General features: G+C 34.4%; 2 protein-coding genes across 4 annotated transcripts in view; one reads left to right on the top strand and one right to left on the bottom strand.

Annotated features, from left to right (window-relative positions):
* Positions 1–20,956, top strand: part of LOC125648940 (uncharacterized) — a 48,651-nt gene extending 27,695 nt beyond the window's left edge. Inside the window, exons 14-19 of the mRNA XM_048875986.2 lie at positions 2,018–2,153; positions 4,733–4,892; positions 5,061–5,124; positions 5,277–5,405; positions 7,965–8,072; positions 17,590–20,956. Of these exons, the coding sequence (XP_048731943.2) occupies positions 2,018–2,153; positions 4,733–4,892; positions 5,061–5,124; positions 5,277–5,405; positions 7,965–8,072; positions 17,590–17,820 (828 nt within the window). The 3' untranslated portion in view covers positions 17,821–20,956. The remainder of the gene's footprint in view (positions 1–2,017; positions 2,154–4,732; positions 4,893–5,060; positions 5,125–5,276; positions 5,406–7,964; positions 8,073–17,589) is intronic.
* Positions 20,957–22,979: 2,023 nt separating this feature from the next.
* The window catches only part of LOC130055094 (zinc finger CCCH domain-containing protein 13-like), a 44,152-nt gene continuing 39,731 nt past the window's right edge, over positions 22,980–27,400 (bottom strand). For 2 of the 3 annotated variants that reach the window (XM_056166484.1, XM_056166482.1), the window contains 3 exons: positions 26,112–26,312; positions 25,811–25,870; positions 22,980–25,627 (listed from right to left, as the gene is read on the bottom strand). In XM_056166484.1, coding sequence (XP_056022459.1) covers positions 25,314–25,627; positions 25,811–25,870; positions 26,112–26,312 — 575 coding nt within the window. In that variant the 3' untranslated portion in view covers positions 22,980–25,313. The remainder of the gene's footprint in view (positions 25,628–25,810; positions 25,871–26,111; positions 26,313–27,400) is intronic. The other variant, XM_056166483.1, reaches the window with a different exon arrangement.

The raw sequence follows: 27,400 nt of genomic DNA, 5'->3' as shown, positions 1-27,400 counted from the left end.
CCCAGTAATCTCGCACTTGCTCGCGAGATTTGTGCATTTTCTTACCAATGACGCACAAGAGTCATCAAAGCGCGATAACTCCAAGGAGCTGGTAATGAGAAGTATTGGTGTTTGTCCGTTGTCATGCATTAACAATTGAACATTTTTAGCCGAGTTGCAATGAAGTTGAACTCGGCTATTGGTTTGGTATCAAATGAAACTTTGATATATTGTTGGGTACCAGGTAAGGAAGACCCCTATTGATTTTGGAGAAAATGGTCAAAGGTCAAGGTCACAGTGACCGAAAATACAATGAAAATTTCGGAAAAATTTGGTTTCCGGATGATAACTCAGAATGTTTAAATCCAAAGCAAATGAAACTTTGATATATTGTTGGGTACCAGGTAATGAAGACCCCTATTGATTTTGGAGAAAATAGGTCAAATGTCAAGGTCACAGTGACCGAATATATAATGAAAATTTCAGAAAAAGTTGGTTTCCGGAGGATAACTCAGAAAGTTTAAATCTGAATCAAATGAAACTTTGACATATTGTTCGATACCAGGTAAGGAAGACCCCGATTGATTTTGGAGAAAATAGGTCAAAGGTCAAGGTCACAGCGAATATAGAATGAAAATTTCAGAAATATTTGGTTTCCGGATGATAACTCAGAAAGTTTAAATCCGAATCAAATGATGCTTAAAGATATTGTTATGTACTAGGTAAGGAAGACCCCTATTGATTTTGGAGAAAATCGGTTAAAGGTCAAGGTCACAGTGACCGAAAATAGATTTAAAATTCCAAAAAAAATTGGTTTCTGGAGGATAACTCGAAATTTTTTAATTTGAATCAAATGAAACTTGGATATATTGTTGGATACCAGCAAAGCAAGGCCCCTATTCATTTTGGAGAAAAAAGGTCAAGGTCACAGTGACCGAAAATAGATTGAAAACTTCAGACAGATATGGTTTCTGGACTGTAACTCGAAAAGTTTAAAACTGAAATTAGTTCTTCACAATTATAAATATGCCACATCATTCCTGACTTTACAATGCATTCCATGCAACTCGGCTCATGCACCCCTGGGTGCATACATTGATTTTTAGCTTCGACTTGATAACTACCATTCCAATTCTTTTCAAATTTGGTATGAAGCAAGCATCTACCAAAATTGTAAATTTCATGATCCCTTGGGTAGTAGTTCTGACTCTAGGGCAGGGCCATACTTGGTATAAAGTGTTTATGAGTAAAATATTTTAAAACATTTTCTTTAATGCTATTGATACTAAATTGAAACTATATGGATAATTAGAATAAGCAGGTAGCCCTTTACCAAAATTGTAAGTTTCATGATCCCAGAAAGTAAGGGTTTTTGGTTCTAGGGAGGGGTTAAAATTATTATTGTGATTATTGTCTTTATCATTTGAAAGACTTCTTTAAGTTTGCTGATACCATATAAAAACTAAATGCATGTAAAGGAAAAACAGAAAAAGATGTACCAAAATTGTGAATTTCACAACCTCGGGGTATTGACTGTAGGACAGGTCCAAATTAGTCATATCGTGTTAATGTTACATGTAATCATTATATTACGTTTTTGTCAGAATTTTTACAACATGATAACTGAGTCGCGGCATCTTTGGACAATGCAATAACCAGGTCTATTTTATATAGGTTTGTTAAGAAATGGTTTTGTGCTTTAAAATTCCAATGTAATATGCAGACTAACGTGATAAACAGGGAAAGTAAAATCAAGGTTCTACTGTATCAAGAAATTCCTTACATATTTTCCCAATATACTTGTGTACCATCAATATTAAATCAAAGGTTTTTATAAGGGGTGGATTGGTAGCTCTCTGGTATGTCCCAAAAGTTTTCCCCAGTTTGCAGCTACCTATAACAATATGTAGCAACTTGTCTCAATTTTTTTTATGGCAAGAAATTCTTGTCTTGGTAATGCTTGTACTGAGTTCTAGATTAATGATAATTGGCAAATAATTTTGAAAACGGAAATCATCTTTTACATTTTTAATCACAGGATCAGGGAAATAATCTGGAGGATGAGGGCCGGAAAAGGTTTATGAAGGCTGTGGATATGGTAGAAAACTACATGACCAAGAGGATTCTGGGTACACTCCGGAAAGAGGACATGGAGTTCATGGACTGTCACGAAGGTGAGAGAATGATGCTGGATTGGCATGTCACTCAGATCTCAGGCTAAAAATAACAATTTCTTTGTTCGATGTACTCCAACTGACCTGTCAAATTTGCCTTGATTTAATCTTTTTTTTTAGTACTTGGAAATTTCTTTTTAGCTCACCTGAGCCTAAGGCTCAAGTGAGCTTTTCTGATAAAAACTTTCCATTGTCGTTGTCGTGAACTTTTCACATTTTCATCTTCTTCTTTCAATTTCAACCAAACTTGGCATCAAGTTTGTTCAAATGAAGGCCATGCCCCCTTCAAAGGGGAGATAATCACAAAAATGCAAAAATTAGGGGTCATTTAAAAATCTTCTTCTCAAGAACCACTGGGCCAGAAGAGTGGAGATTTACCTAAAAGTTTTCTGATATAGAGTAGATTCAAAAAGCTTTCTGACATAGTGGGGATTCAAGTTTGTTAAAATCATGACCCAGGGGTATGTTAGGGCCACATTAGGGGATCAAAGTTTTACATGTGAATATATAGAGAAATCTTTAAAAATCTTCTCAAGAACCACCTACCTATATGAGTGGAGATTTAAGTAAAAGCTGCCTGGTATACAGTAGATTCTATTTTGTTCAGATCATGGCCTCCGGGGGTAGGGTGAGGCTACATTAGGGGATCAAAGTTTTACATGCTGATATATAGGAATATGTTCTTTTCCAGAACCACTTGCCCAATTTCAATCAAACTTGATAAAAATCATCCTTAGGTGATTGCGATTCAATTCTTTTCAAATGGCGGGCCATTTCCCCATCAAAGGGGAGATAATCACAAAAATAGGGTTGGGTCATTTAAATATCTTCTCAAGAACCACTGATCCAGAAAAGCTGAATTTTCATGAAAGCTTTCTGACATAGTGGAGATTTAAATTTGTAAAAATCATGACCCCTGGGTTTAGGATGGGGTCACAATAGGGGATCAATGTTTTACATAAGATGGGAACCAAACTAAATTGCACAAAGCATCCTTAGATTAAATTTGTTTATATGAAAGGTCATACCTGTCTTCAAGGGCATATGATGTTTAATGAATTTGTAGTCAAGTTTAGTAATTATACCCCCTGCAACAAGTTGTGGGGTGGGGGGGGGGGGGGGGGGTATACTGGAATCGGGTTGTCCGTCCGTCTGTAGACGCAATGGTTTCCGGGCTCTAAAGCATTATCCTTTCCACCTACCGTCACCATATCATAGATATGGACTACCCATGGGATGAAGATGTTCCCTATCGATTTTGGGGTCAAAAGGTCAAAGGTCAAGCGTACTGGACATCGAAGTAGCAATATGGTTTCCGGGCTCTAAAGCGTTATCCTTTCCACCTACAGTCACCATATCATATATATGGACTACCCATGGGATGAAGATGTTCCCTATCGATTTTGGGGTCCAAAGGTCAAGCGCACTGGACATTGAAGTAGCAATATGGTTTCCGGGCTCTAAAGCGTTATCCTTTCCACCTACAGTCACCATATCATATATATGGACTACCCATGGGATGAAGATGTTCCCTATCGATTTTGGGGTCAAAAGGTCAAAGGTCAAGCGCACTGGACATTGAAGTAGCAATATGGTTCGGTTTGTCATGCCATTTGTTTTTTACACTCAGAAAAGAGGTAGTTTATACCTATTACCAACACCCTTTGGGAGATTGGGGTAAGTGGGGGGTATTCTTAGTGAGCATTGCTCACAGTACCTCTTGTTAAGTTCGATAATTGATGAATGTTTAATTGTTACCTTTGAAAAGTTTTCTGAACCAAGCTGAATGTATTATGATACACTGTAGTTCTGCTCAAGCTTGTTTATTGCTAGGAACTGCTGCTCAGGTGATAAGATATCATTATCAAAGATTCAATTACTGGTAATGGTGGTAATAAAAAAGTGGGGTATCAAAATCAAATGATTTTTTTTTAACTGCAGAGGTCTTCATCCGAAATACGAATGACAAATACAAAATGTCCTGAGAAAATTTCAGGAAATGTTTCAAGATTTACGTTTATTATATACAATTGTACAAAATGTATGCTTTAAAGTCTTTATCAATGAACATGAAATATGTTTGGCTGTAATATGTTTAATGAAAATGTTAGAAAATTTGTAAATTTGATTTTCGTGACATTAAAAAAAAAATGAAAAATATCAACCTACCTACCCACCTTGAAAAATGTGGGTCAGAGTTCATCAAACAATTTAAATTTAAAATGATGGCCTCACCCAACACTCAGATAGATAGGTCTTTGATTTGTAGCTCACCTGAGCTGAAAGCTGAAATGAACTTTTTTGATCACTTTTTGTTTGGCATCTGTTTGTCGTTCCATAAACTTTTTTCATTTTTGTCATATGAGTATTGAGGCATCCCTGTTTTCTGTGAATTCATTTTCAGTTATGTTGTGTTCTTTTGGGATAAGGTTGAAGTCACACTTTGGGGTCAAAAATTTTCATGGGAAAAAATCTCAACAGCTAAACAATGGTAGAGCCCAGGTGACTCAGGTGAGCAATGTGGCCCATGGCCTCTTGTTTGGTATTTGTATTACATACTATATACTGGTGTTTATTAGGGGTAGACGAGGTGCTTGAGAGTTCTCCGCCCCCATCACCTGTGACAGTGGGAGTGTCTCCACCCGACTCTCCAGTGTCCAATCCCAGTGTTGACAGCAACGAGAGTGTTATCTTGTTAGGAGCAGAAGGGCCGAAATTTGACCCTTTAATTGCTTCAAGGTAAATGTTTGTGTATTTCTCAATACTTTTCAGAAGCAAAAGTGAAATTGTGCTCAGTTATAACAAATTGGGGATATAAGTTAATGCATGTTATTTTGACTCTTTCCAGATTTTATACAGAACTTATTTAAGATGATAAAAAAGCTTTGAAATGTCTGAAATTTGTAGATATGAGAAAATTAAAGAAAGAAATAGAAGTCTTGTTGAGTTCCTGAAGTCCAGTGAAGTGAAGGTACTTTTTCTAAAATGTGCCAATTTTTAAAATATAAATTGTATAATTATATAAAAAAAATTATTTAAAAAAAGATGTGAAGAATGCATATATTTTAGAAAAAAACTTCAGGTAACTAACAGTGTTACAGTATGGTGTGATTTTTTTTACAGCAATATCTCTTGGAAATCCTTTGGGAGAAAAGGAAGAGTGATAAACACATGGTTTACAAACTAGGTCGCTCCAAGGAAAGGGACCGTCTCAAGAACCCAGGATTTGGACCAATCGCTGATGAGGACCAGGTTGGCTGCTAGTCTTTTCCAATTAGTACTTATTTATACTGTATAGTACTTATGTATTAGACTATTAGTAAGGAATGGTTAGTTACTTCTGTGATGGAGTAACAGTAGAATGAATTGATAACATAAATATTTGATGGAGAAAATATTCTTTTGGCAACAGGAATGGGTTAGTCACCTGGAACAAAATAGTGTTATGATATGAATGAAAACTATGTCACTTGTGTATTTTTGAAAAGTACATTTCTCTAAATCTACACATGAATATACAGTATGTTGGTACAATCAAATTTCATCATCATTTATGTGGACATGGTCAAAATAAAATTATGAAGTGGTTTACTTTGGACTTCACTGTATATTTGTGTAGATGACGAGATAAAATAATTAAGTGGTTTATTTTAAACTATGCTGTATATTTGTGATAGGATAAGCTACAGTCAACTTTGGATTAACATAATTCAGGGGACCAGCTGATTGGTTTTATACACCGTCAAAGACGGGATGTATTATGGTATGGTGTTGTCAGTCTTTCTGTCCGAACCTTTTAGGCAAAATGCAAAATGAACCGTAAGCTCCAGATCTTATAACTTGGCATATGTGATCACCATGATGAGAGAAAGATGTGTAGTGTTCTTCAAGGTCAAGGACATTGTATCACCTAGTAGGAAAACCTTGCAGGCAGGATACAGACCGAACTGTTGGGGCTAGGACCGTCCAACTTGGTACACAAACACCTTATGCCAACAGGGTTCGAAATTAACTTTTTCAAGCACTAGTCCGTACGGACTAGTAACTGTTGATGTTCACTAGTCAGCAAAGCATTTCACTAGTCCATCCAGTATATAATAAAATGATCTTCATTTTATTCAATAGTATTTAATCAAATCAAACACATCACAGTTGCAAACAATTCAATTTCTGACACCTGTAGAAGAAAAAGAGATCACCATATTTTATTTCGCATTCAAGATCTTCAGAAGCATACAATATTAACCTCCGAATTAATCCTTTTATAAATGTCCATAAGTGCGTTCGAGATCGTTTTGGTGCTCAGATCTTAAAGTCACAAGAGTTCGAAATTTTATCAATAAAGTAAAAACAATTCACTCGATTGACCAAGTCATGAGCTATAGTGTTATGAACTACTGTGTTAGAGTCACGAATGTCGAGAAAATGTGCGCACAAACGTGCATGTTCTCAGACCACACTACTTGCAATTCTTGCACCTAGAACACGTTCTCGTGATGTGTACTCGGCGTTCGGAATCGGCAGGAATTTGACAATTTGTGCTCGTTCGAAGAACGGCGGTCTCGAACACACTCCATGTGGTAGGACAATCAGGCTGTCATAGTCATGCAAACACTTGACCATGCAAGTAATCAACCATAAGTTCAAACATCTAAGAGACTCAGACAAATCTTGCTAAAAATCTTTACCAATTCAAGATTGATTTCTGGATTTTCACTAGTCCGTACGGACTAGTACTATAGAGAGTTCACTAGTCCGACATGTTTTTTACTAGTCTCGGACTTACGGACATGAGTTAATTTCGAACCCTGTGCCAAGTGGATGATGCCTATTATTTCCAAAGGTCAAGGTCATAGTTTTACTTAGTAGAAAAACCTTGTTTTCATTATGGATACAGGTATTGCCCTAAAATTTTGTCAAAACCTCCCTCTCAGAAAAATACATAATCAGTTCACACTTCAACTTCATTGTTGCACTGTGACCTACTTTAGGGCTAGAAGTAGGCCAAATAGTTTCTAGACTTTCTCATCATAGATACAGATGTTGCACTGAAGGTGTACTGGGCTTATGCATTACTGTTTGCTGTACTCATGTTGATATAGGAATAGATTTGGAAATAAAGTAATTCAAATTCTATATCTGAATGTCAACAAAGTGGATAAGAGTAGATTCAGTCATAGCAATGACCGCACCATGTAGATTGACCTGTTGAGAATACTTAGACAGGTAACTTTTAACTGACTGCTCTGTGTAGTTTGACCTGTTGAGAATACTTAGACAGGTAACTTTTAACTGACCACTCTGTGTAGAACTTTTAACTGACCGCTCTGTGTAGTTTGACCTGTTGAGAATACTTAGACAGGTAACTTTTAACTGACCACTCTGTGTAGAACTTTTAACTGACCGCTTCGTGTAGTTTGACCTGTTGAGAATACTTATAGACATGCAGGTAACTTTTAACTGACCATTCTGTGTAGTTTGACCTGCTAAGATAACTTATTTCAAAAGATCCGAAACAGATTTTGATAATAGTCCAAAGATAGATGGTTTACTTAATAAAATATCAAATTGAATGAGAAAAAAATGTTATGTGGCACATAACAAAGAGCTTTACAAAAATCCACCATGCCATATGTAAATTTTGAGTATTTAGTCCGATATCTATAGTGGCATAGTATGATGGATATTTAATGAAGCTTAACAAGCCAGTGTGAAAAACTGTGACATAAAGTGAAAGTGAAAACCAGTACGGACCGATTTTAAATGCATTGTAAGAGTCTTCACTGTGTTTACGATTTGTTCATTTTGTAGCAAGAGGATGTCCTCTATACAATGATGGAGTGGTACAGGCAGGAGACCAAGCTTTCAGACAATGAGATTCCTGATGTTAGCTATGTCATTGATGTTTGGATCCCTGAGGTACATTATACAGAAAGATTTGTCAGTCTGCTGGTTAATATAACTTTATAACATACAGGGAAATTCTTCATTTTTAATCATTTTGGAAACAGGCTTGTTCCCTACATACCAGTATAACAAATTGGTAAAAAGTGACAAATTTTCCCCACATGTTGCAAGGTGTAAATTGAAATGATAGGCATTTAGAATTTGAAAGATCTCAATTTAAGCACAGGTTTTATTTTATCCATTTTGTTCTCCATCAAGTAGACTCAAAGATAGGACACCAGTTGTAAACAAACCTCCAAATCACCGTAGTTCCAAGAAACAGATTGAATCCAAATGGTGTTAAATACTCCTGAAACAAGTCCAACATAGTCCAATCCTTTCATGTTCAATTTAATGAGTTTTATAGATGAAATAATTCAAACTGTCTGCATTGTCGCTGATTACACACAGGAAAAGATAACTCTTGCAATGAAGCTAACTTCTAGCTTTCAGAAACTCTTGGGAGTCTTCATATATAATGAAAAACTCACAATTTTTTTGGCACAAATGACGGTAAACGGGAAATTTTTTTCTGTGCTCTAGGTACTATTTCATTTCATCCTGATGTACAACACTCCCCTCTATAAAACTCATTAAAACAAATATGAAATATGTTTATTCACCAATCAAGGGCCTTCGTGAGGCATGTACAGTTTAACAAACAATTAATTATAGCAATATGTATAAATAACAATCATTCAGAAGTACTACTACTGTCTGAGTTCACATTTCTGCACTGCACACATTTAACATTACATATGTGATACTGATTTCAAATATGAAAGGATTGGTCTATGTTAGTTTCATTGCAGGAGATATAATTTTCCTGTGCGTGATCGGCGATAATGCAGACATCTTGAATTATTTTCGTCTATATAACTCATTAGATTAATTATGAAAGGATTGGACTTGTTTTAGTAGATGTTTAACGCCCTTTGGATAGAGAAATTCGATCTGTTTCTTGGAACTGAGGTGATTTTGAGCTTTGTTTACAACCGGAGTCCTATTTTTGAGTCATCCCTTGTTAGATATTTATATATAGATGGAGAACAAATTAGATAAGAAGCTCTGTGATTTGAAGTCAGTTCTTTCTGCAGTGGCTCACATTTAATTCATGAATGTATTAAGCTCACCTCAGCCAGAAGCGTATAGGAGCTTTCTGAACAAAGTTGTCCATTGTCTAAACTTCCTGTTATTTTTTCACATTTTCAACTGTCAGAGGAAGCATTTGATTATAACATTGCCATATAACAGTATTTACATTTGCCAATGCACTAAGTCTCCCTTATATGATGGTACTAATGAAGTCGATGTTCAATTTTGTGTAACATGAATTTGGTCACGTGATTAGTTTGTTCTTACGTATTGATACAATCACCGCTTCAAAAGTTAGTTCCTGTACTTTCACCTGACTTCTTGCTTATGCAATGCAGTGGGGGATTTAGACCCCTCCCCTTTCGCCACAAATTTAAGTAATAGAAATTAATAGTGTGAGTAAAATTCCAGATTGTCACCAAAAATGTCTGAGTATTTTGGCTAATATTTGACTTTCACACACCCCCTTTCGTAAACCCTGGATCCACCACTGCAATGCATAACAGAAACAAACGCATCAGGATATTTATACAGAGTTTATTTTGTAAACAAACAAGTATTTCATCAATTTATAAAAGAAACATTAAACATACCGTTCTGTTGTTTCATTTTATACAGTTTTAAATACCGTCTGCAACTTCTGCATGGCAAATTCATAAAATAAAGTTCTATGATATTGGAAGCGAAAAAATGTAGGCAGAGTTATAAGCCTATTTACTTTATGATGATAAGTTAACCTGTTTCTTGGCTACTGCCATCACGGCTATGACTTGGCATGATCATAAGCGAGGCTGGTTTCAAGGCTCGAAAAATTTATATGTTCGTGTCAGGGTACGGCTGCTTGCGAGTCTTCAGTAAAATCCTACAACAGAAATCTCTCAAGTGAACAAAAACTCCGTTAGTTCGTTTTTATTTTCTCTTACACACACTGATGGTAAATGAAATACTCTACTTACCTGCACTTCGGCTAAATCTGTCCTACTGTCTCAAAACGTCTCCAGCATGGCTAAACCGCGAGTCCTAACGATGAACATGCCGTTGTTTCTTTCCAAAAATCTTACTAAGAGCTTAACGTTAACTTGACCCATCGTATCCTCCATCAATTCTCTCAGATCCTTTGAATTTCTGTTGAAATCTGTGATCAACAATTGCGTTTTCAACTTAGTAAGCTAGACTAACGCCAGTTTCTCCATCGCTGATCGCAACCAAATCACATTACGGAATTCCGAAGTAGTTTACTCCGCTCTTCTTGTCTTCATTTCGGTTAACTTTACGCTTTGAATTACCTTTATTCTACACCTGTTTCGTCTTTTTTTTAACCTTTTCAATTAAATATCTATATCTTATATTCTCTTTGATATTGTTCCAAATTTTTTATTCCATAAACCTCTAACGAACAATATTTTGTGTTCTACAATCGTTATTCAGTCATCTGCTACGTAATCATGGAAGCTCGGTAAGAACATAAACCAAAATAGAAAATATAAATATAAGAAATAAAATATCATTTTTAGCTCACCTGAACCGAAGGTTCAAGGGAGCTATTCTGATCACATTTTGTCCGGCGTCCGTCTGTCTGTCCGTCCGTCTGTCTGTCCGTCTGTCTGTAAACTTTTTACATTTTCGACTTCTTCTCCAGAACCAATGGGCCAATTTCAACCTAACTTGGCCAAAAGCATCCTTGGGTGAAGGGCTTTCAAGTTTGTTCAAATGAAGGGCCATGTCCATTTCAAAGGGGAGATAATCACAAAAATGCAAAAATAGGGTGGGGTCATTTAAAAATCTTCTTCTCAAGAACCACTGGGCCAGAAGAGCTCAAATTTACCTGAAAGCTTCCTGACATATTGCAGATTCAAGTTTGTTCAAATCATGGCCCCCGGTGGTAGGATGGGGCCCCAAGGGGTGGATCAAAGTTTTACACACAAATATATAGGGAAAAACTTTAAAAATCTTCTTCTCAAGAACCACTAAGCCAGAAAAGCTGAGATTTACATGAAAGCTTCCTGACATAATGCAGATTCAAGTTTGTTCAAATCATGGGCCCCTGGGGTTGGATGGGGCCACAATAGGGGATCAAAGTTTTACATACAAATATATAGGAAAAATCTTTAAAAATCTTCTTCTCAAGAACCACTGAGTCAGAAAAGCTGATTTTTACATGAAAACTTCCTGACATATTGCAGATTCAAGTTTGTTCAAATCATGGCCCCCGGGGATAGGATGGGGCCCCAAGGGGGGATCAAAGTTTTGCACACAAATATATAGGAAAAATCTTTAAAAATCTTCTTCTCAAGAACCACTAAGCCAGAAAAGCTGAGATTTACATGAAAGCTTCCTGACATATTGCAGATTCAAGTTGTTCAAATCATGGGCCCCTGGTGTAGGATGGGGCCACAATAGGGGATCAAAGTTTTACATATAAATATATAGGAAAAATCTTTAAAAATCTTCTCAAGAACCACTAAGCCAGAAAAGCTGATTTTTACATGAAAACTTTCTGACATAGTGCAGATTCAAGTTTGATCAAATCATGGCCCCCGGGGATAAGATGGGGCCTCAAGGGGGGGGGGATCAAAGTTTTACACACAAATATATAGGGAAAAACTTTTAAAATCTTCTTCTCAAGAACCGCTAAGCCAGAAAAGCTGATTTTTACATGAAAACTTTCTGACATAGTGCAGATTCAAGTTTGTTCAAATCATGGCCCCCGGGGATAAGATGGGGCCCCAAGGGTTGATCAAAGTTTTACACACAAATATATAGGGAAAAACTTTAAAAATCTTCTTCTCAAGAACCACTAAGCCAGAAAAGCTGATTTTTACATGAAAACTTTCTGACATAGTGCAAATTCAAGTTTGTTCAAATCATGGGCCCCCGGGGATAAGATGGGGCCCCAAGGGTTGATCAAAGTTTTACACACAAATATATAGGGAAAAACTTTAAAAATCTTCTTCTCAAGAACCACTAAGCCAGAAAAGCTGAGATTTACATGAAAGCTTCCTGACATAATGCAGATTCAAGTTTGTTCAAATCATGGGCTCCGGGTGTAGGATGGGGCCACAAGGGGGAATCAAAGTTTTACATACAAATATATAGGAAAAATCTTTAAAAATCTTCTTCTCAAGAACCACTGAGCCAGAAAAGCTGAAATTTGTATGAAAGCTTCCTTATATAATGTAGATTCTAAATTGTAAAAATCATGGCCCCCGAGGGTCGGATGAGGCCAAAATAGGGGGTCAAAGTTTTACATACAAATATATAGGAAAAATCTTTAAAAATCTTCTTCCCAAGAACCACTGAGCCAGAAAAGCTGAGATTTATATGAAAGCTTCCTGATATAGTACAGATTCTAAATTGTTAAAATCATGGCCCCCCGGGGGTCGGATGGGGCCACAATAGGGGATCAAAGTTTTACATACAAATATATAGGAAAAATCTTTTAAAATCTTTTTCTCAAGAACCACTGAGCCAGAAAAGCTGAGATTTATATGAAAGCTTCCTGATATAGTGCAGATTATAATTGTTAAGATCATGGCCCCCAGGGGTCGGATGGGGCCACAATAGGGGGTCCAGGTTTTACATACATATATATATAGGAAAAATCTTTAAAAATCTTCTTCCCAGAACCACTCAGCCAGAAAAGCTGAGATTTATATGAAAGCTTTCTGATATAGTGCAGATTCAGGTTTGTTAAAATCAAGAACCATTGGGCCAAAGAAGTTCACATTTACATGAAAGCTTTCTGACATAGTGTAGATTCAAGTTTGCAAAAACCATGGCCTCCAGGGGTAGGTTTGGGGCCATAATAGGGACTACGGCTTTACATGCAAATAGATATGGAAAATCTTCTGATATGGACCAAGGTGACTCAGGTGAGCAATGTGGCCCATGGGCCTCTTGTTGAGTGTTATTGGGATATGACATGAAGTTGGTACGTGATCAAATCTACTATAATGCCCTTCGGCGTATATACCCATTATATGTCTGATTATAACATTGACAGTATATATCTGTTATATGTCTGATTATAACATTGACAGTGTATATCTGTTATATGTCTGATTATAACATTGACAGTATCTATCTGTTATATGTCTGATTATAACATTAACAGTATATATCTGTTATATGTCTGATTATAACATTGACAGTGTATACCCATTATATGTCTGATTATAACATTGACAGTGTATATCTGTTATATGTCTGATTATAACATTAACAGTATATATCTGTTATATGTCTGATTATAACATTGACAGTATATACCCATTATATGTCTGATTATAACATTGACAGTATATATCTGTTATATGTCTGATTATAACATTGACAGTGTATATCTGTTATATGTCTGATTATAACATTGACAGTATATATCTGTTATATGTCTGATTATAACATTGACAGTATATATCTGTCACATGTCTGATTATAACATTGACAGTATATATCTGTCACATGTCTGATTATAACATTGACAGTATACATCTGTTATATGTCTGATTATAACATTGACAGTGTCTATCTGTTATATGTCTGATTATAACATTGACAGTATATATCTGTTATATGTCTGATTATAACATTGACAGTATCTATCTGTTATATGTCTGATTATAACATTGACAGTATCTATCTGTTGTATGTCTGATTATAACATTGACAGTGTATATCTGTTATATGTCTGATTATAACATTGACAGTATCTATCTGTTACATGTCTGATTATAACATTGACAGTATATATCTGTTATATGTCTGATTATAACATTGACAGTGTATATATGTTACATGTCTGATTATAACATTGACAGTATATATCTGTTATATGTCTGATTATAACATTGACAGTGTATATATGTTATATGTCTGATTATAACATTGACAGTGTATATATGTTATATGTCTGATTATAACATTGACAGTATATATATGTCACATGTCTGATTATAACATTGACAGTATATATCTGTTATATGTCTGATTATAACATTGACAGTATACATCTGTCACATGTCTGATTATAACATTGACAGTATATATCTGTTATATGTCTGATTATAACATTGACAGTATATACCCATTATATGTCTGATTATAACATTGACAGTATATATCTGTTATATGTCTGATTATAACATTGACAGTATCTATCTGTTATATGTCTGATTATAACATTGACAGTGTATATCTGTTATATGTCTGATTATAACATTGACAGTATATATCTGTTATATGTCTGATTATAACATTGACAGTATATATATGTTATATGTCTGATTATAACATTGACAGTGTATATCTGTTATATGTCTGATTATAACATTGACAGTGTATATCTGTTATATGTCTGATTATAACATTGACAGTGTATATCTGTTATATGTCTGATTATAACATTGACAGTATATATCTGTTATATGTCTGATTATAACATTGACAGTATCTATCTGTTATATGTCTGATTATAACATTGACAGTGTATATCTGTTATATGTCTGATTATAACATTGACAGTATCTATCTGTTATATGTCTGATTATAACATTGACAGTATATATCTGTTATATGTCTGATTATAACATTGACAGTGTATATCTGTTATATGTCTGATTATAACATTGACAGTGTATATCTGTTATATGTCTGATTATAACATTGACAGTGTATATCTGTTATATGTCTGATTATAACATTGACAGTATACACCCATTATATGTCTGATTATAACATTGACAGTGTATATCTGTTATATGTCTGATTATAACATTGACAGTATACACCCATTATATGTCTGATTATAACATTGACAGTATATATCTGTTATATGTCTGATTATAACATTGACAGTATATATCTGTTATATGTCTGATTATAACATTGACAGTATCTATCTGTTATATGTCTGATTATAACATTGACAGTATATATCTGTTATATGTCTGATTATAACATTGACAGTGTATATATGTCACATGTCTGATTATAACATTGACAGTGTATATCTGTTATATGTCTGATTATAACATTGACAGTGTATATATGTCACATGTCTGATTATAACATTGACAGCATATATCTGTTATATGTCTGATTATAACATTGACAGTGTATATATGTCACATGTCTGATTATAACATTGACAGCATATATCTGTTATATGTCTGATTATAACATTGACAGTATATATCTGTTATATGTCTGATTATAACATTGACAGTATATATCTGTTATATGTCTGATTATAACATTGACAGTATATATATGTTATATGTCTGATTATAACATTGACAGTATATACCCATTATATGTCTGATTATAACATTGACAGTATATATATGTTATATGTCTGATTATAACATTGACAGTATATACCCATTATATGTCTGATTATAACATTGACAGTATATATCTGTCACATGCCTGATTATAACATTGACAGTGTATATCTGTTATATGTCTGATTATAACATTGACAGTCTATATCTGTTATATGTCTGATTATAACATTGACAGTATATATCTGTTATATGTCTGATTATAACATTGACAGCATATATCTGTTATATGTCTGATTATAACATTGACAGTGTATATCTGTTATATGTCTGATTATAACATTGACAGCATATATCTGTTATATGTCTGATTATAACATTGACAGTGTATATATGTCACATGTCTGATTATAACATTGACAGTGTATATCTGTTATATGTCTGATTATAACATTGACAGTGTATATCTGTCACATGTCTGATTATAACATTGACAGTATATATCTGTTATATGTCTGATTATAACATTGGCAGTATATACCCATTATATGTCTGATTATAACATTGACAGTATATATCTGTTATATGCCTGATTATAACATTGACAGTGTATATCTGTTATATGTCTGATTATAACATTGACAGTATATATCTGTTATATGTCTGATTATAACATTGACAGTATCTATCTGTTATATGTCTGATTATAACATTGACAGTATATACCCATTATATGTCTGATTATAACATTGACAGTGTATATCTGTCACATGCCTGATTAGAACAATGCCATATGACAGTATATGTATCTGTTACATGTCTGATTGTAATCAAATTGTCTTGGACTAATGACGGCAGACAAGCACAAAATCGAGAAAATGGGTGGATTATTAAAAGCCTTTTCGAAAACCACAGAAGTAGAAAGGACAAACCATTTTTTTTTAAGCTTCCATTTGTTTTATAGACTGGTAGATTATGAAGATGTTTTGAGTCATTTTGGGGTCCAAATATTTATATAGAAATATAATTTTTATGAGTCAAATTATACATTACCAAAAACAAAGCTATGGATTTTATATTGGGGGGGGGGGGGGGGGGGTTAGATTGTTTATAGCCCTGCCCTTAGTTGCCCAAAACAGATTACATTTTCAGCTCACCTGAGCTGAAAGCTCAAGTGAGCTTTTCTGATTGCGTGTTGTCTGTTCATCTGTCTGTCCGTCTGTTAACATTTTATATTTTCGACTTCTTCTCCAGAACCATTGGGCCAATTTCAACCAAATTTGGCAAAAAGCATCCTTGGATGAAGGGCTTTCAAGTTTATTCAAATGAAGGGCCATACCCCTTTCAAAGGGAAGATAATTACAAAAATGCAAAAATAGGGTGGGGTCATTTAAAAATCTTCTCAAGAACTACTGGACTAGAAGAGCTGAAATTTATATAAAAGCTTCTTGACATAGTACAGATTCAAATATGTTAAAACCATTACCCCCGGGGGTAGGTTGGGGCCACAATAGGGGTTTAAATTTTTACATGCGAATATAGAGGTAAAATCTTTGAATCTCTTCTTCTCAAGAACCACTGGGCCAGGAAAGTTCAAATTTACATGAAATCTTCCTGACATAGTGCAGATTTAAGATTGTCAAAATCATGACCCCTGAAGGTAGGATGGGGCCACAATAGGGATCAAAGTTTTACATACAAATATATAGGGAAAATCTTAAGAAATCTTCACAGAAAGTATATGAAAGCTTCCTGACATAGTGCAGATTCAAGTTTGTTAAAATCATGGCCCCTGGGGGTAGGATGGGGCCACAATAGGGGATCAAAGTTTTACATAATATATAGGGGAAATCTTTAAATATGGGGCAAGGTGACTCAGATGAGTGATGTGGTCCATGGGTATCTTTTGCAACTTAAATGGGGGTTTAGGTTGTGGACATCTTGTTCAGTATTGTTATGGTTATTTACAGTGAAACCTGCCTAATCCGACACCTGTGTAACCCGTTTCACTGGGCATTCCAATCCTTATTTTCATTCTCAATTTCATATTTTTTATTGTTTTTTACACTGTTTAATCAGAATCACTGTGTACTCAAAAAAAATTTGTTTCCCAGGGCATTGTTTATGGGTTGATGAAGCGGAAGAAATACACTCGCAAGAAGGCATGGGAACAGTTTGAGAAAGGCGTGTATATGACAAAGAAAGAAAAGGCCGAGGTCCACAGGTCCCTGTTGGAGAGTGCCAAGCGAATATCGCCCGAGGATGTCCAACGGTACGAGGCAAACATCCAGGACAGGATCAATGTTATCTGTCACCAAAGTGGACTCCAGAATATCACCTTATGATGATCAGAACAGAGTCCAGAGCTGATAATTACCACTACCTTGTACATGCAGTCTGTGACTGTGGAGAATTCCACAGAACATTGTCACAACAAATTAGGCCTGTATGTTGCTTATTGTGTTGCATTTAATCAAGCAGGCATATCATGAACACATGTACAGATAATCAAAGATCTACAAATTGAAGTACATTCAGAATATTAGGTGTTTTAAGGTCTACATGTACTTATAAAGATTGTTTTCTCATTGACATTAGGAATAAATTTACTGATAGGTTTTAATAATCATGTTAAACACTTAACAAATTGTTCAGTCAGATAGTTCATATCTTCACTAAACCACCAATCATAGCTAGTCATTTGGTTTGTTGTAATATATATATATATATATATATATATATATACTATAATATAATTATATATCTGTTTGTTTTTTTATAAAGAAAATTAGACAGTGTTATATTTGTGATGATTTGTACATTTGTAATTACTTAACAATTGCAGAAGCTCAAATAAGTTACTTAAATTATTTCAAAGAAAATTATTTATCATTAATTATATCCTGTAGAAGTGATTGCGAGTTACTGTATATGCAGTCGGATTTCAGACTCGTGCTAGAAATAATGACTCTGAAGCAAGTACATATGTACAGGAGATGTTGGAACTACACTGTGATTTGAAGATCCTCTGCATCATACAGCAAAACTTGGAAAAGAGCACTTCCCTTTACCACAACAATAGCATACTTGGACACATGCACTTAAATCTGTTTATCCTTAAACAATGAACCCACTTGCTTTTTTTGGTGTAATTCAGATCATCCTCAAACATGCTTATCTTGTGTGTTTCCGTTTTCATATCTTGAATGACACATTATTATTATTTTTAATTTCTAATGATGTGAATAATTGGATTTTGATTGTGTCTCACTACTTTGAAATCTTTCGCTAAAATGCTCAATTTGAGCAGTGTTCATCAGCTTACTTCCGAGTCTTTTTACTAGGATGTGATGAAAAAGGACAAGATGACCCGAATGATGACATATGGTGTAACCACAGGCAATTGCATCACTTGGGGTCGAATTTACTATACTTTTTGTATAGTAAATTCGACCCCAAGCGATGCAATTGCCTGTGGGTGTAACAGTCTACAGCAGATATTTATATTTCTAAACAATGTTTTGTCAGTGATCAACTAATGCTGCTTCAATGCACAGTAAAACATGCTTATAATGAACACCTTTATAACAAAGTCACGTTTATTGCGCAGTGATATTTATTCCCTTACGAAAGGAAAATAACAACAAAATAATCGGATGTAATGAAGTTTGGTTACAATGAATTGTGTGTGCTGCCCCTGGAGGTTCATTATAACCGTGTTTTACTGTATAATGAAGTTTGGTTATAATGAACTGTTTTTCACTGGCCCTGGAGGTTCATTGTAACCATGTTTTACTGTATAATGAAGTTTGGTTACAATGAATTGTGTGTGCTGCCCCTGGAGGTTCATTATAACCATGTTTTACTGTATTTTGTGTCTCCATTAAAGTATTGACTTAAAAAATCCATTGATACATCTCTAAAAGAATAAAATGTTCAATAACAAAATATGAAATATAAAGAACCACTGTTTGGGTTGTTTATATTGTTACAGTTACGGTATACACTCAGATTAAACCCACACATCTGTTGTACCCCCATAATACATGTACAAACAGTCCAGATGATTATTCCTTTAACGAGTGATTTTTGATGTGATAAATGAAACTTAATCTGTGATTTGGACCTCGGAAAATGAATCTGATTGTATGGGCATTGAATATAAGTGAGAATTTGTAAAGAGTAGCACATGAATGACAAGAAGATTCAAATTATTGTAAATAGACATGATTTTGTTGATATGCATGAATGACAAGAATATTCAAATTATTGTAAATATATATGATATTCTTTATATAAATTCTTTTTAATAGTTCATTTATTTTTTATTTATACCCCACACAACGAGTTATGGAGGGTATAATGCTTTTGACCCATCAGTCTGTCAGTCAGTCCCTTTCTTGTCAGAGACCGCCCAACAGAATTTCATGAAACTTGGTAGTTAATATAAGGACATGCTGTGTAGATGTGCATATTCCCAGAAAAATTCTGATTCAATAACTTATATATTCAATAATTTATATATTCAATAAGTTATATATTCAATAATTTATATATTCAATAAGTTATGCTGAGTCTGTCTGTCCTGTTGTGTTAGTGCAACTCCTCTGAGATTGCTCAACAGAATTTTAAGAAATAAGGACACTCTGTGTAGATGTGCATGTTCCCAGGAAATTCTAATTTATTAATTTTTTTGAGAGTTCTGCCCACTTTGAATGTTTTTGAACAACTTATGTCAAACGGGTTTCACACAGAGTTCCTGAAAACTTTATTTTTCCGTCGGATCTTTGGACTGATGACGCTGGGATCTTATCAGCCCGAATAATGTTTTATCAGCCGGAACAATTTCGTGGAATTTTAACAAATTACATAAAATTTAACAATGGATGAATAGAAATATAATCAAATTCAATTCCATTGAATTTTTCTTTGAAATTAAAATTGTTTTAAATACCTTTTTCAAATTGAAAACCCCTGTTCCAAACTCTCAACATGCTGCCATTCAAATAAACATTAAAATGTAGAGGTAAACATATAAAAGATTACTAAAAATTGATGTCGTGAATGAATTTTGAACTTAAAAACGAAAATTTTACTGAATTTTTCATACTTATTGTATACTTTTTGTACATCTAGAATAAATGATTGTGTTGTGTTTTTCCTGAGCTTATTGTGACTTCTGACTTGTTTACATGTACCAATTAAACACTGAGAGGAATTTAATGAAATCTCTTTAAAAATCCTGTTATCAATTTTTAATCAATTAAAGGTATCCAGGTACATGTATGAATAATGTTTTTTAACGTGATTTTCATCCGATTGTCCGTCAGTAATGTATAGCATTACCATTCATTATGTGAGGCATTCTCAAGCAATGTTGGAGCGTGGGGTATCTGAGCTTGCTCACCTTTTCTTTCATTTAATATGTATACGTATTTTGTTTTATGCTAGAATTTGAAATAAATGAATGTCAAATTGGAATGTTTGTTTGTGAAGGACTCTATAAAATGGAGGGTTTGTTTTTATATACCCATCTTAAAAGGGAAATATTATGTTACAGCGATGTCTGTACATCCGTCCATTTGGGGGTTTTCTGTTTCCATTTTCATTTCTCAGTCACATATCAAGCTAGAACTTGCTGTGTATCTTCTTTTTGGGTCACGTTACTCTAGATCATGTGCCAATTTTGAAGCTTTTCAACCTCTGGAGTTTTACCCCTTTTCTTTTTTCATTAGGACTTACATTGGTATTACTGACTAACATGGTCTCGTGTTCTGGAAAAGATTTTTTTAATTATATATTCATGTACTATCTCCAACCTCCCCCCTAGAACCATGGTGTAAAGAAACTTGAACCTGCACTATCTGAGGATGACTGCATACTGATCATCACCATGTTGTTCTTGAGAATATTTTCCTCTTTTCTTATTTTTACCATATATTCCCATCATAAAACTTTGAATCCATATTGTGACCAAACCCTACATGTACCCCTGGGGCATTGATTTGTGACCAAACCCTACATGTACCCCCGGGGCATTGATTTGTGACCAACCCTACATGTACCCCCAGGGCATTGATTTGATCTTGAATCTGTACTACCTGAGGATGCTGGCAAATTAATCAATATGACTAATCCTGGTTCTGTTGCTCGTTAGAATAAGATTTTCACAAAAAAACTAAAGCTTCTGGATCATGATTTGAAGAGACCAAAATCTACAGTACCTTAGGATGCTTGCATATTAGTGCGACTGACCCTGCTATTCTTGAGAAGATTTACAAATAGTTCCATGTAAATTGTGGTCCCACTCTACCCCAAGATTTGAATAAACTGGAATCTGTATTACCCGAGGATGCTTGCATATCGACTTGACTAATCATAGCCTAGCGAATCATGAGATCTTTTAAAGACTTCTTACTATCCTCCATTGTGGAGGACAACAAATTGAACAAATTTGAATATGCACTTCCTGACGTTGCATGCACATTAGCATGATAAATCATGCTCTTGAGAGAATTTTTTTTAAAGTCCCCCTCTCCCCGATATATTCCCTTATAAAACTTTGTTCCCCTATTGTGGCCCTACCCTGCCCCTGGTGTCCATGATTCAAACAAATTTGAACTTGAGTCTGTACTACCTGAAGATGCTTGCATACGAATATGAACCATCATGGCCTTGCTGTTCTTCAGAAGGAGATTTATAAAGATTTTCCTGTACATCCCCATGTAAATATTTAATCCCTTATTGTACCCCCCTCCCCTAAGGCCATCATTTGGACAAACTTCAACCTTCATTATGTCAGGAAGCTTCCATGCAAGTTTCATCTTTTCTCGACTGGTTCTTGGCCGGGGAAGAAAAATCTTTAACTGACCCCATCCTAGTTTGCCGTTTGATGACCCCTCTTTTCGTAAATATATTGGAGCGACTTCATGAACTAAATATATTTTCCCCGAGGAGAAAACAAAAACAAGTCAGCTAACAAAGAAGCACAATTCGTGCCCATGGGAATTTCAACAGACTGTTGGAAAACCTGATCCACAAAAACTACTTAGATATTGACAATGATGAACTCCCAGATCTTTTTGTGTGTGGAATCAGAATGGTGTTTAACAAAGTACTTTAATGTTTTGCATAACTTATCACATTTCAAGATGGGAATATTTTCAAGTTCCAATTTCTTTGAAGAACCTGTCTATGATGTTAAAAAGCCTAGTCTTTGATTTACCACGAGGAATGATGGTGTAAGTGTTGAAAAGTCGAATGTTTTGATGCTGTTGATTGTGGAACAGGCTCTAGACAAAAATATGTGGATGCTAGTAAACAGAAATACGAAAGATGAGAGCACATCTCCCTGGTTATGGACCCGAGTCTTACCGACACACACACATATATATGTACTATTCTAGTGGATACTTGATACAAAAGAGCATAAACTGAGCTTTTTCCTCATAAATTTTATTTCTATATTGACTTTTTTGTAAATCAGTGAGTTAGTGGTGATTTATGAACAACAGTATGAAAAAAAAAAATGATAAAATACACACAGTTTTAAAACTTAAAAGTAATTTGAAACGATATCCTGAAGAAATTGAGTTATGTATGGAACTTCATTAATCAAGGTTTACTAAACAAGAGTTCATTTTAATTTTTTTTTATTCAATGCATTATAACGTCATAACAGCTGCACTCAATCATGTGGATTCCCTGTCTAACCCATTGATTTATGTAATCGTTTCCCACTTTTTGTAAGCTTTAGAGATTGGTTTTCTACTGGCTTTATTATTACCGGTAGGCCTAGAAGGTCTCTAATACAGTGTTGAAAATCCAGTGCTTGAAGAATGTTAGCATTAAGTTATATTTATTCACTGTCATCGTTTATATCATTTTCATCTCTACTCTCATCCATGATCATTTCTAAAAATTCTTGAGGTTTAGGCCATGCACAATTTTCTCTCACAACCCATGTCACCCAAATGACTTACAAAGGAACTTCCAAAGCAATTAGTATTCTTAACATAATTAATACAAGATATAAGCGATCAAAAGATAAGAAAAAACTATATGCCCCAGAATCCATGATTACAGGGCATAAAAATACCGGGGTACATGATTTTCGTCTTTGGTATAAAGGTTCAAGTATTCAATCTTCCATAATATCACATGCAAATGCATTACCACCGGGAAAAAAATGGTTACATAGAAGTATACCATATTCTTTAAAAATATTAACAAAAAACCAACAACAGCAACAACAAAAATAACAATTTATGGCACACATGAGTATATACATTTAACATTGGACAAAGAATAATTCCACTGATAATGTACCTAATTCAGTATATAACATTTTTGATGAGGGAAGATTGACCTTGTGCACATGTACAATCTGACCTGTATACATAACAGTAAAAGTAATATGCGAAAAGGGCATAATACTTAATGTTGTATTAAGTTAGTGGTATTATTATAAACAGAAAATACAATTGAAGATAAAAATTTGCATAGAAACTCGATCATCCATTCCCAGGCATACAGAGACCTCCAATCACTTCTAAATAATAACACCATCACATGTATACAGGAAATAGAAGAATCTGTAGAATGTGTGACAAGAATTGCACACAGGGGCTATATAAGCTATATTTATGGTATCACCTGTGGAATATATTGCACATATAGGAGATGAGGTTCATTTACAGATTAAATATATCCTTTTTTTTTTTTTTTTACAAAAAGAGAGAGGCAGTTTTGTTCAGAACATTACTATGGCAGGCCAAATTCACAAAAATAGTCGATAAACCTAGTTTATCAACTGTGAAACTATGTTTAGCTCATTTTTGTGAATTTGGCGCACCATACATTGCTAAAAATAAACCAGATATTTTTATTCTGTCAAATAAAGAAAAAATGTTGTTGATGATCAAATGAAGATCATCTGTTATTCATAAAGCTGAGGAAACATTTACTCAACATAAACAGAAATAATATTCTTTGTCAGTTAAAAAAAGTAAAACAATAATGATTTTAATACTTTGTTAGTAGTATGAATACAGATGCATTATAAATTCATTTTGTGTATGATTATACATATTAAATATGGAATGATTATATATACAGGAATGTAACATGAATTGTATTGCAACCTACAAGCTAGTACATTGACTGCTAGAAAGTTTTACAGATATTAAAGCGGTTTTTTTCTCTCTCTATTCATTTTGACATTTTCCTGTCATTTTTCTGTTTTTTAACTTCTGCTTTAGAAGTCCTCACACAGATGGAGATTCATTGATGAAAAGGCTAATGTAAAAATTTTTATATGCACGAGTAATTTAGCAAGAAGCACCATTTGCAAAATAAAATTACTCGGATTTATTTTCATATTGCTGAAATAAATGCAAAAACTCTTGTTGTCCATTTGCAAATTCAGGTTCTTGCAATTTGACATCTACTACTCGTGTAAATGACGGAATCTACAGTTTATAGTACCCCTGTAACTACAGTATACCTAGAAAAGGTTTGATACGTTTTGTTCCCTGGTGCTCTCATGGCCCTGGTATTACAATTTGAATTCTCTTGTAGTATAATGCTATAAATTTATAACAACCCGATTCTTAATAGACTGAACAATACAATACAATGTACAAATACAAATGCAAGCATTATTTTAAACATTTCAAATCTCATGTCTCTCTCCTTTTTCTCTAACAACCTATTTTTCTCTCTCTTTTTCCTCTAACAACCTATTTTTCTCTCTCTCTTTTTCCTCTAACATTCTATTTTCTCTCTCTTTTTTTCCTCTAACAACCTATTTTTCTCTCTCTCCTTTTCCTCTAACAACCTATTTTTCTCTCTCCTTTTCCTCTAACAACCTATTTTTCTCTCTATCCCTTTCATCTAACAACCTATTTTTCTCTCTCTCTTTTTCATCTAACAACCTATTTTTCTCTCTCCCCTTTTTCTCTAACAACCTAATTATCTCTCTCTCTTGTTCCTCTAACAACCTAGTTTTCTCTCTCTCTTGTTCCCCTAACATTCTGTCCTTATCCTGAATAATCTGGTTTTTTTCGTCGAGCTGGATATCTTTTCGTCGTATTTCTTCAGCATTCTCTTGAAGCTGTGTATCTTTGGCACTAATTTCATTTTCCAGTTTCACTAAAGATACAAATCGTTTACAATAAAAACCAATAGTTCTTCAAGATAGATTATTTCCAATTCAGCAACTGATGTACTTAAATTTATAGTTTTTCTTAGGTAGGTCGAATCAAGATTTAACATATATGTAATTCATATAACCTTTATGTTAAACTGTATAAAAACATGAAAGAAATTATTTACCTATATTACCTTTCATGGTACTGTGCACTTCTTCAAATTCTTCTGGTGAAGGATGAAAACCTGTAATGAAGTGAAGCATTACCCTATAGTCTTTACCTAATCTAGTCACCAGTAACCTTGACTTAAATGAACTGACCATGATTCCATGTCAAGACAAACTGTTTGATCATTAGCAATCTTTGAATATCTCTACATCTCACAGTTGTGACTCTTAGAAATATTCCTTTAGTATCTTATTCCAAGTGACCTTGATCGAACTTGGCCAAATAACCCATTACCAAGCTATAACAAGTTTATTTACCTCTCTTTTCAACACACTCTTCTACTATTCTTCTCACATCCTCCACTGGATATCCAATTCCCTCCACCAAGATTTGTTGAAGCTCCTCCATTGAATATTCAACAGGCATGCCATTCACATTCAGACGACCTTTGTCTCTCATCAGCAGAAGATGCTGAACAGCCCCAAATAGTTTTGCTCCTTCCCTGTGTCTTTCAATGCCTATGAATAAAACATAATTAATCAAAAAAAGAATGACTGTTACCACTAGTCATGTGTAACTTCATCATGCTGCAGCTAGTAGCTACTAGCATGATAGAGTTACACATGTATGTATTGTAACAGGAAAAGAGAAGATGAAATGAAGTTACACATGTATGTATTGTAACAGGAAAAGAGAAGACGAAATGAAGTTACACATGTATGTATTGTAACAGGAAAAGAGAAGACGAAATGAAGTTACACATGTATGTATTGTAACAGAAAAGAGAAGACGAAATGGAGTTACACATGTATGTATTGTAACAGGAAAAGAGAAGACGAAATGAAGTTACACATGTATGTATTGTAACAGGAAAAGAGAAGACGAAATGAAGTTACACATGTATGTATTGTAACAGGAAAAGAGAAGATGAAATGAAGTTACACATGTATGTATTGTTACAGGAAAAGAGAAGATGAAATGGAGTTACACATGTATGTATTGTAACAGGAAAAGAGAAGATGAAATGAAGTTACACATGTATGTATTGTAACAGGAAAAGAGAAGATGAAATGGAGTTACACATGTATGTATTGTAACAGGAAAAGAGAAGATGAAATGGAGTTACACATGTATGTATTGTAACAGGAAAAGAGAAGATGAAATGAAGTTACACATGTATGTATTGTAACAGGAAAAGAGAAGATGAAATGAAGTTACACATGTATGTATTGTAACAGGAAAAGAGAAGATGAAATGGAGTTACACATGTATGTATTGTAACAGGAAAAGAGAAGATGAAATGAAGTTACACATGTATGTATTGTAACAGGAAAAGAGAAGATGAAATGAAGTTACACATGTATGCATTGTAACAGGAAAAGAGAAGATGAAATGGATCTGGGTTTAACCTGGGTCCTCTGAATCTGTAAGTCTAGTCTTCCAACTGATCAATCTGGATCACAGATATTGAACTTTGCTGACTGCCACATTTCTCTTTCATTCCAAAGACTCATAATGCAGGATCTTTATATCCTGACACTCAGGCTACCAGCAGGGCTTCTCATTTATCAGTTGCAGAAGCTGGTCATGGAACCCTTTGTACGAG

Source organism: Ostrea edulis, chromosome 5 (genome assembly GCF_947568905.1).
Source record: "Ostrea edulis chromosome 5, xbOstEdul1.1, whole genome shotgun sequence".
Taxonomy (NCBI): Eukaryota; Metazoa; Mollusca; class Bivalvia; order Ostreida; family Ostreidae; genus Ostrea; species Ostrea edulis.
This window is presented reverse-complemented; position numbering and strand designations above follow the sequence as displayed.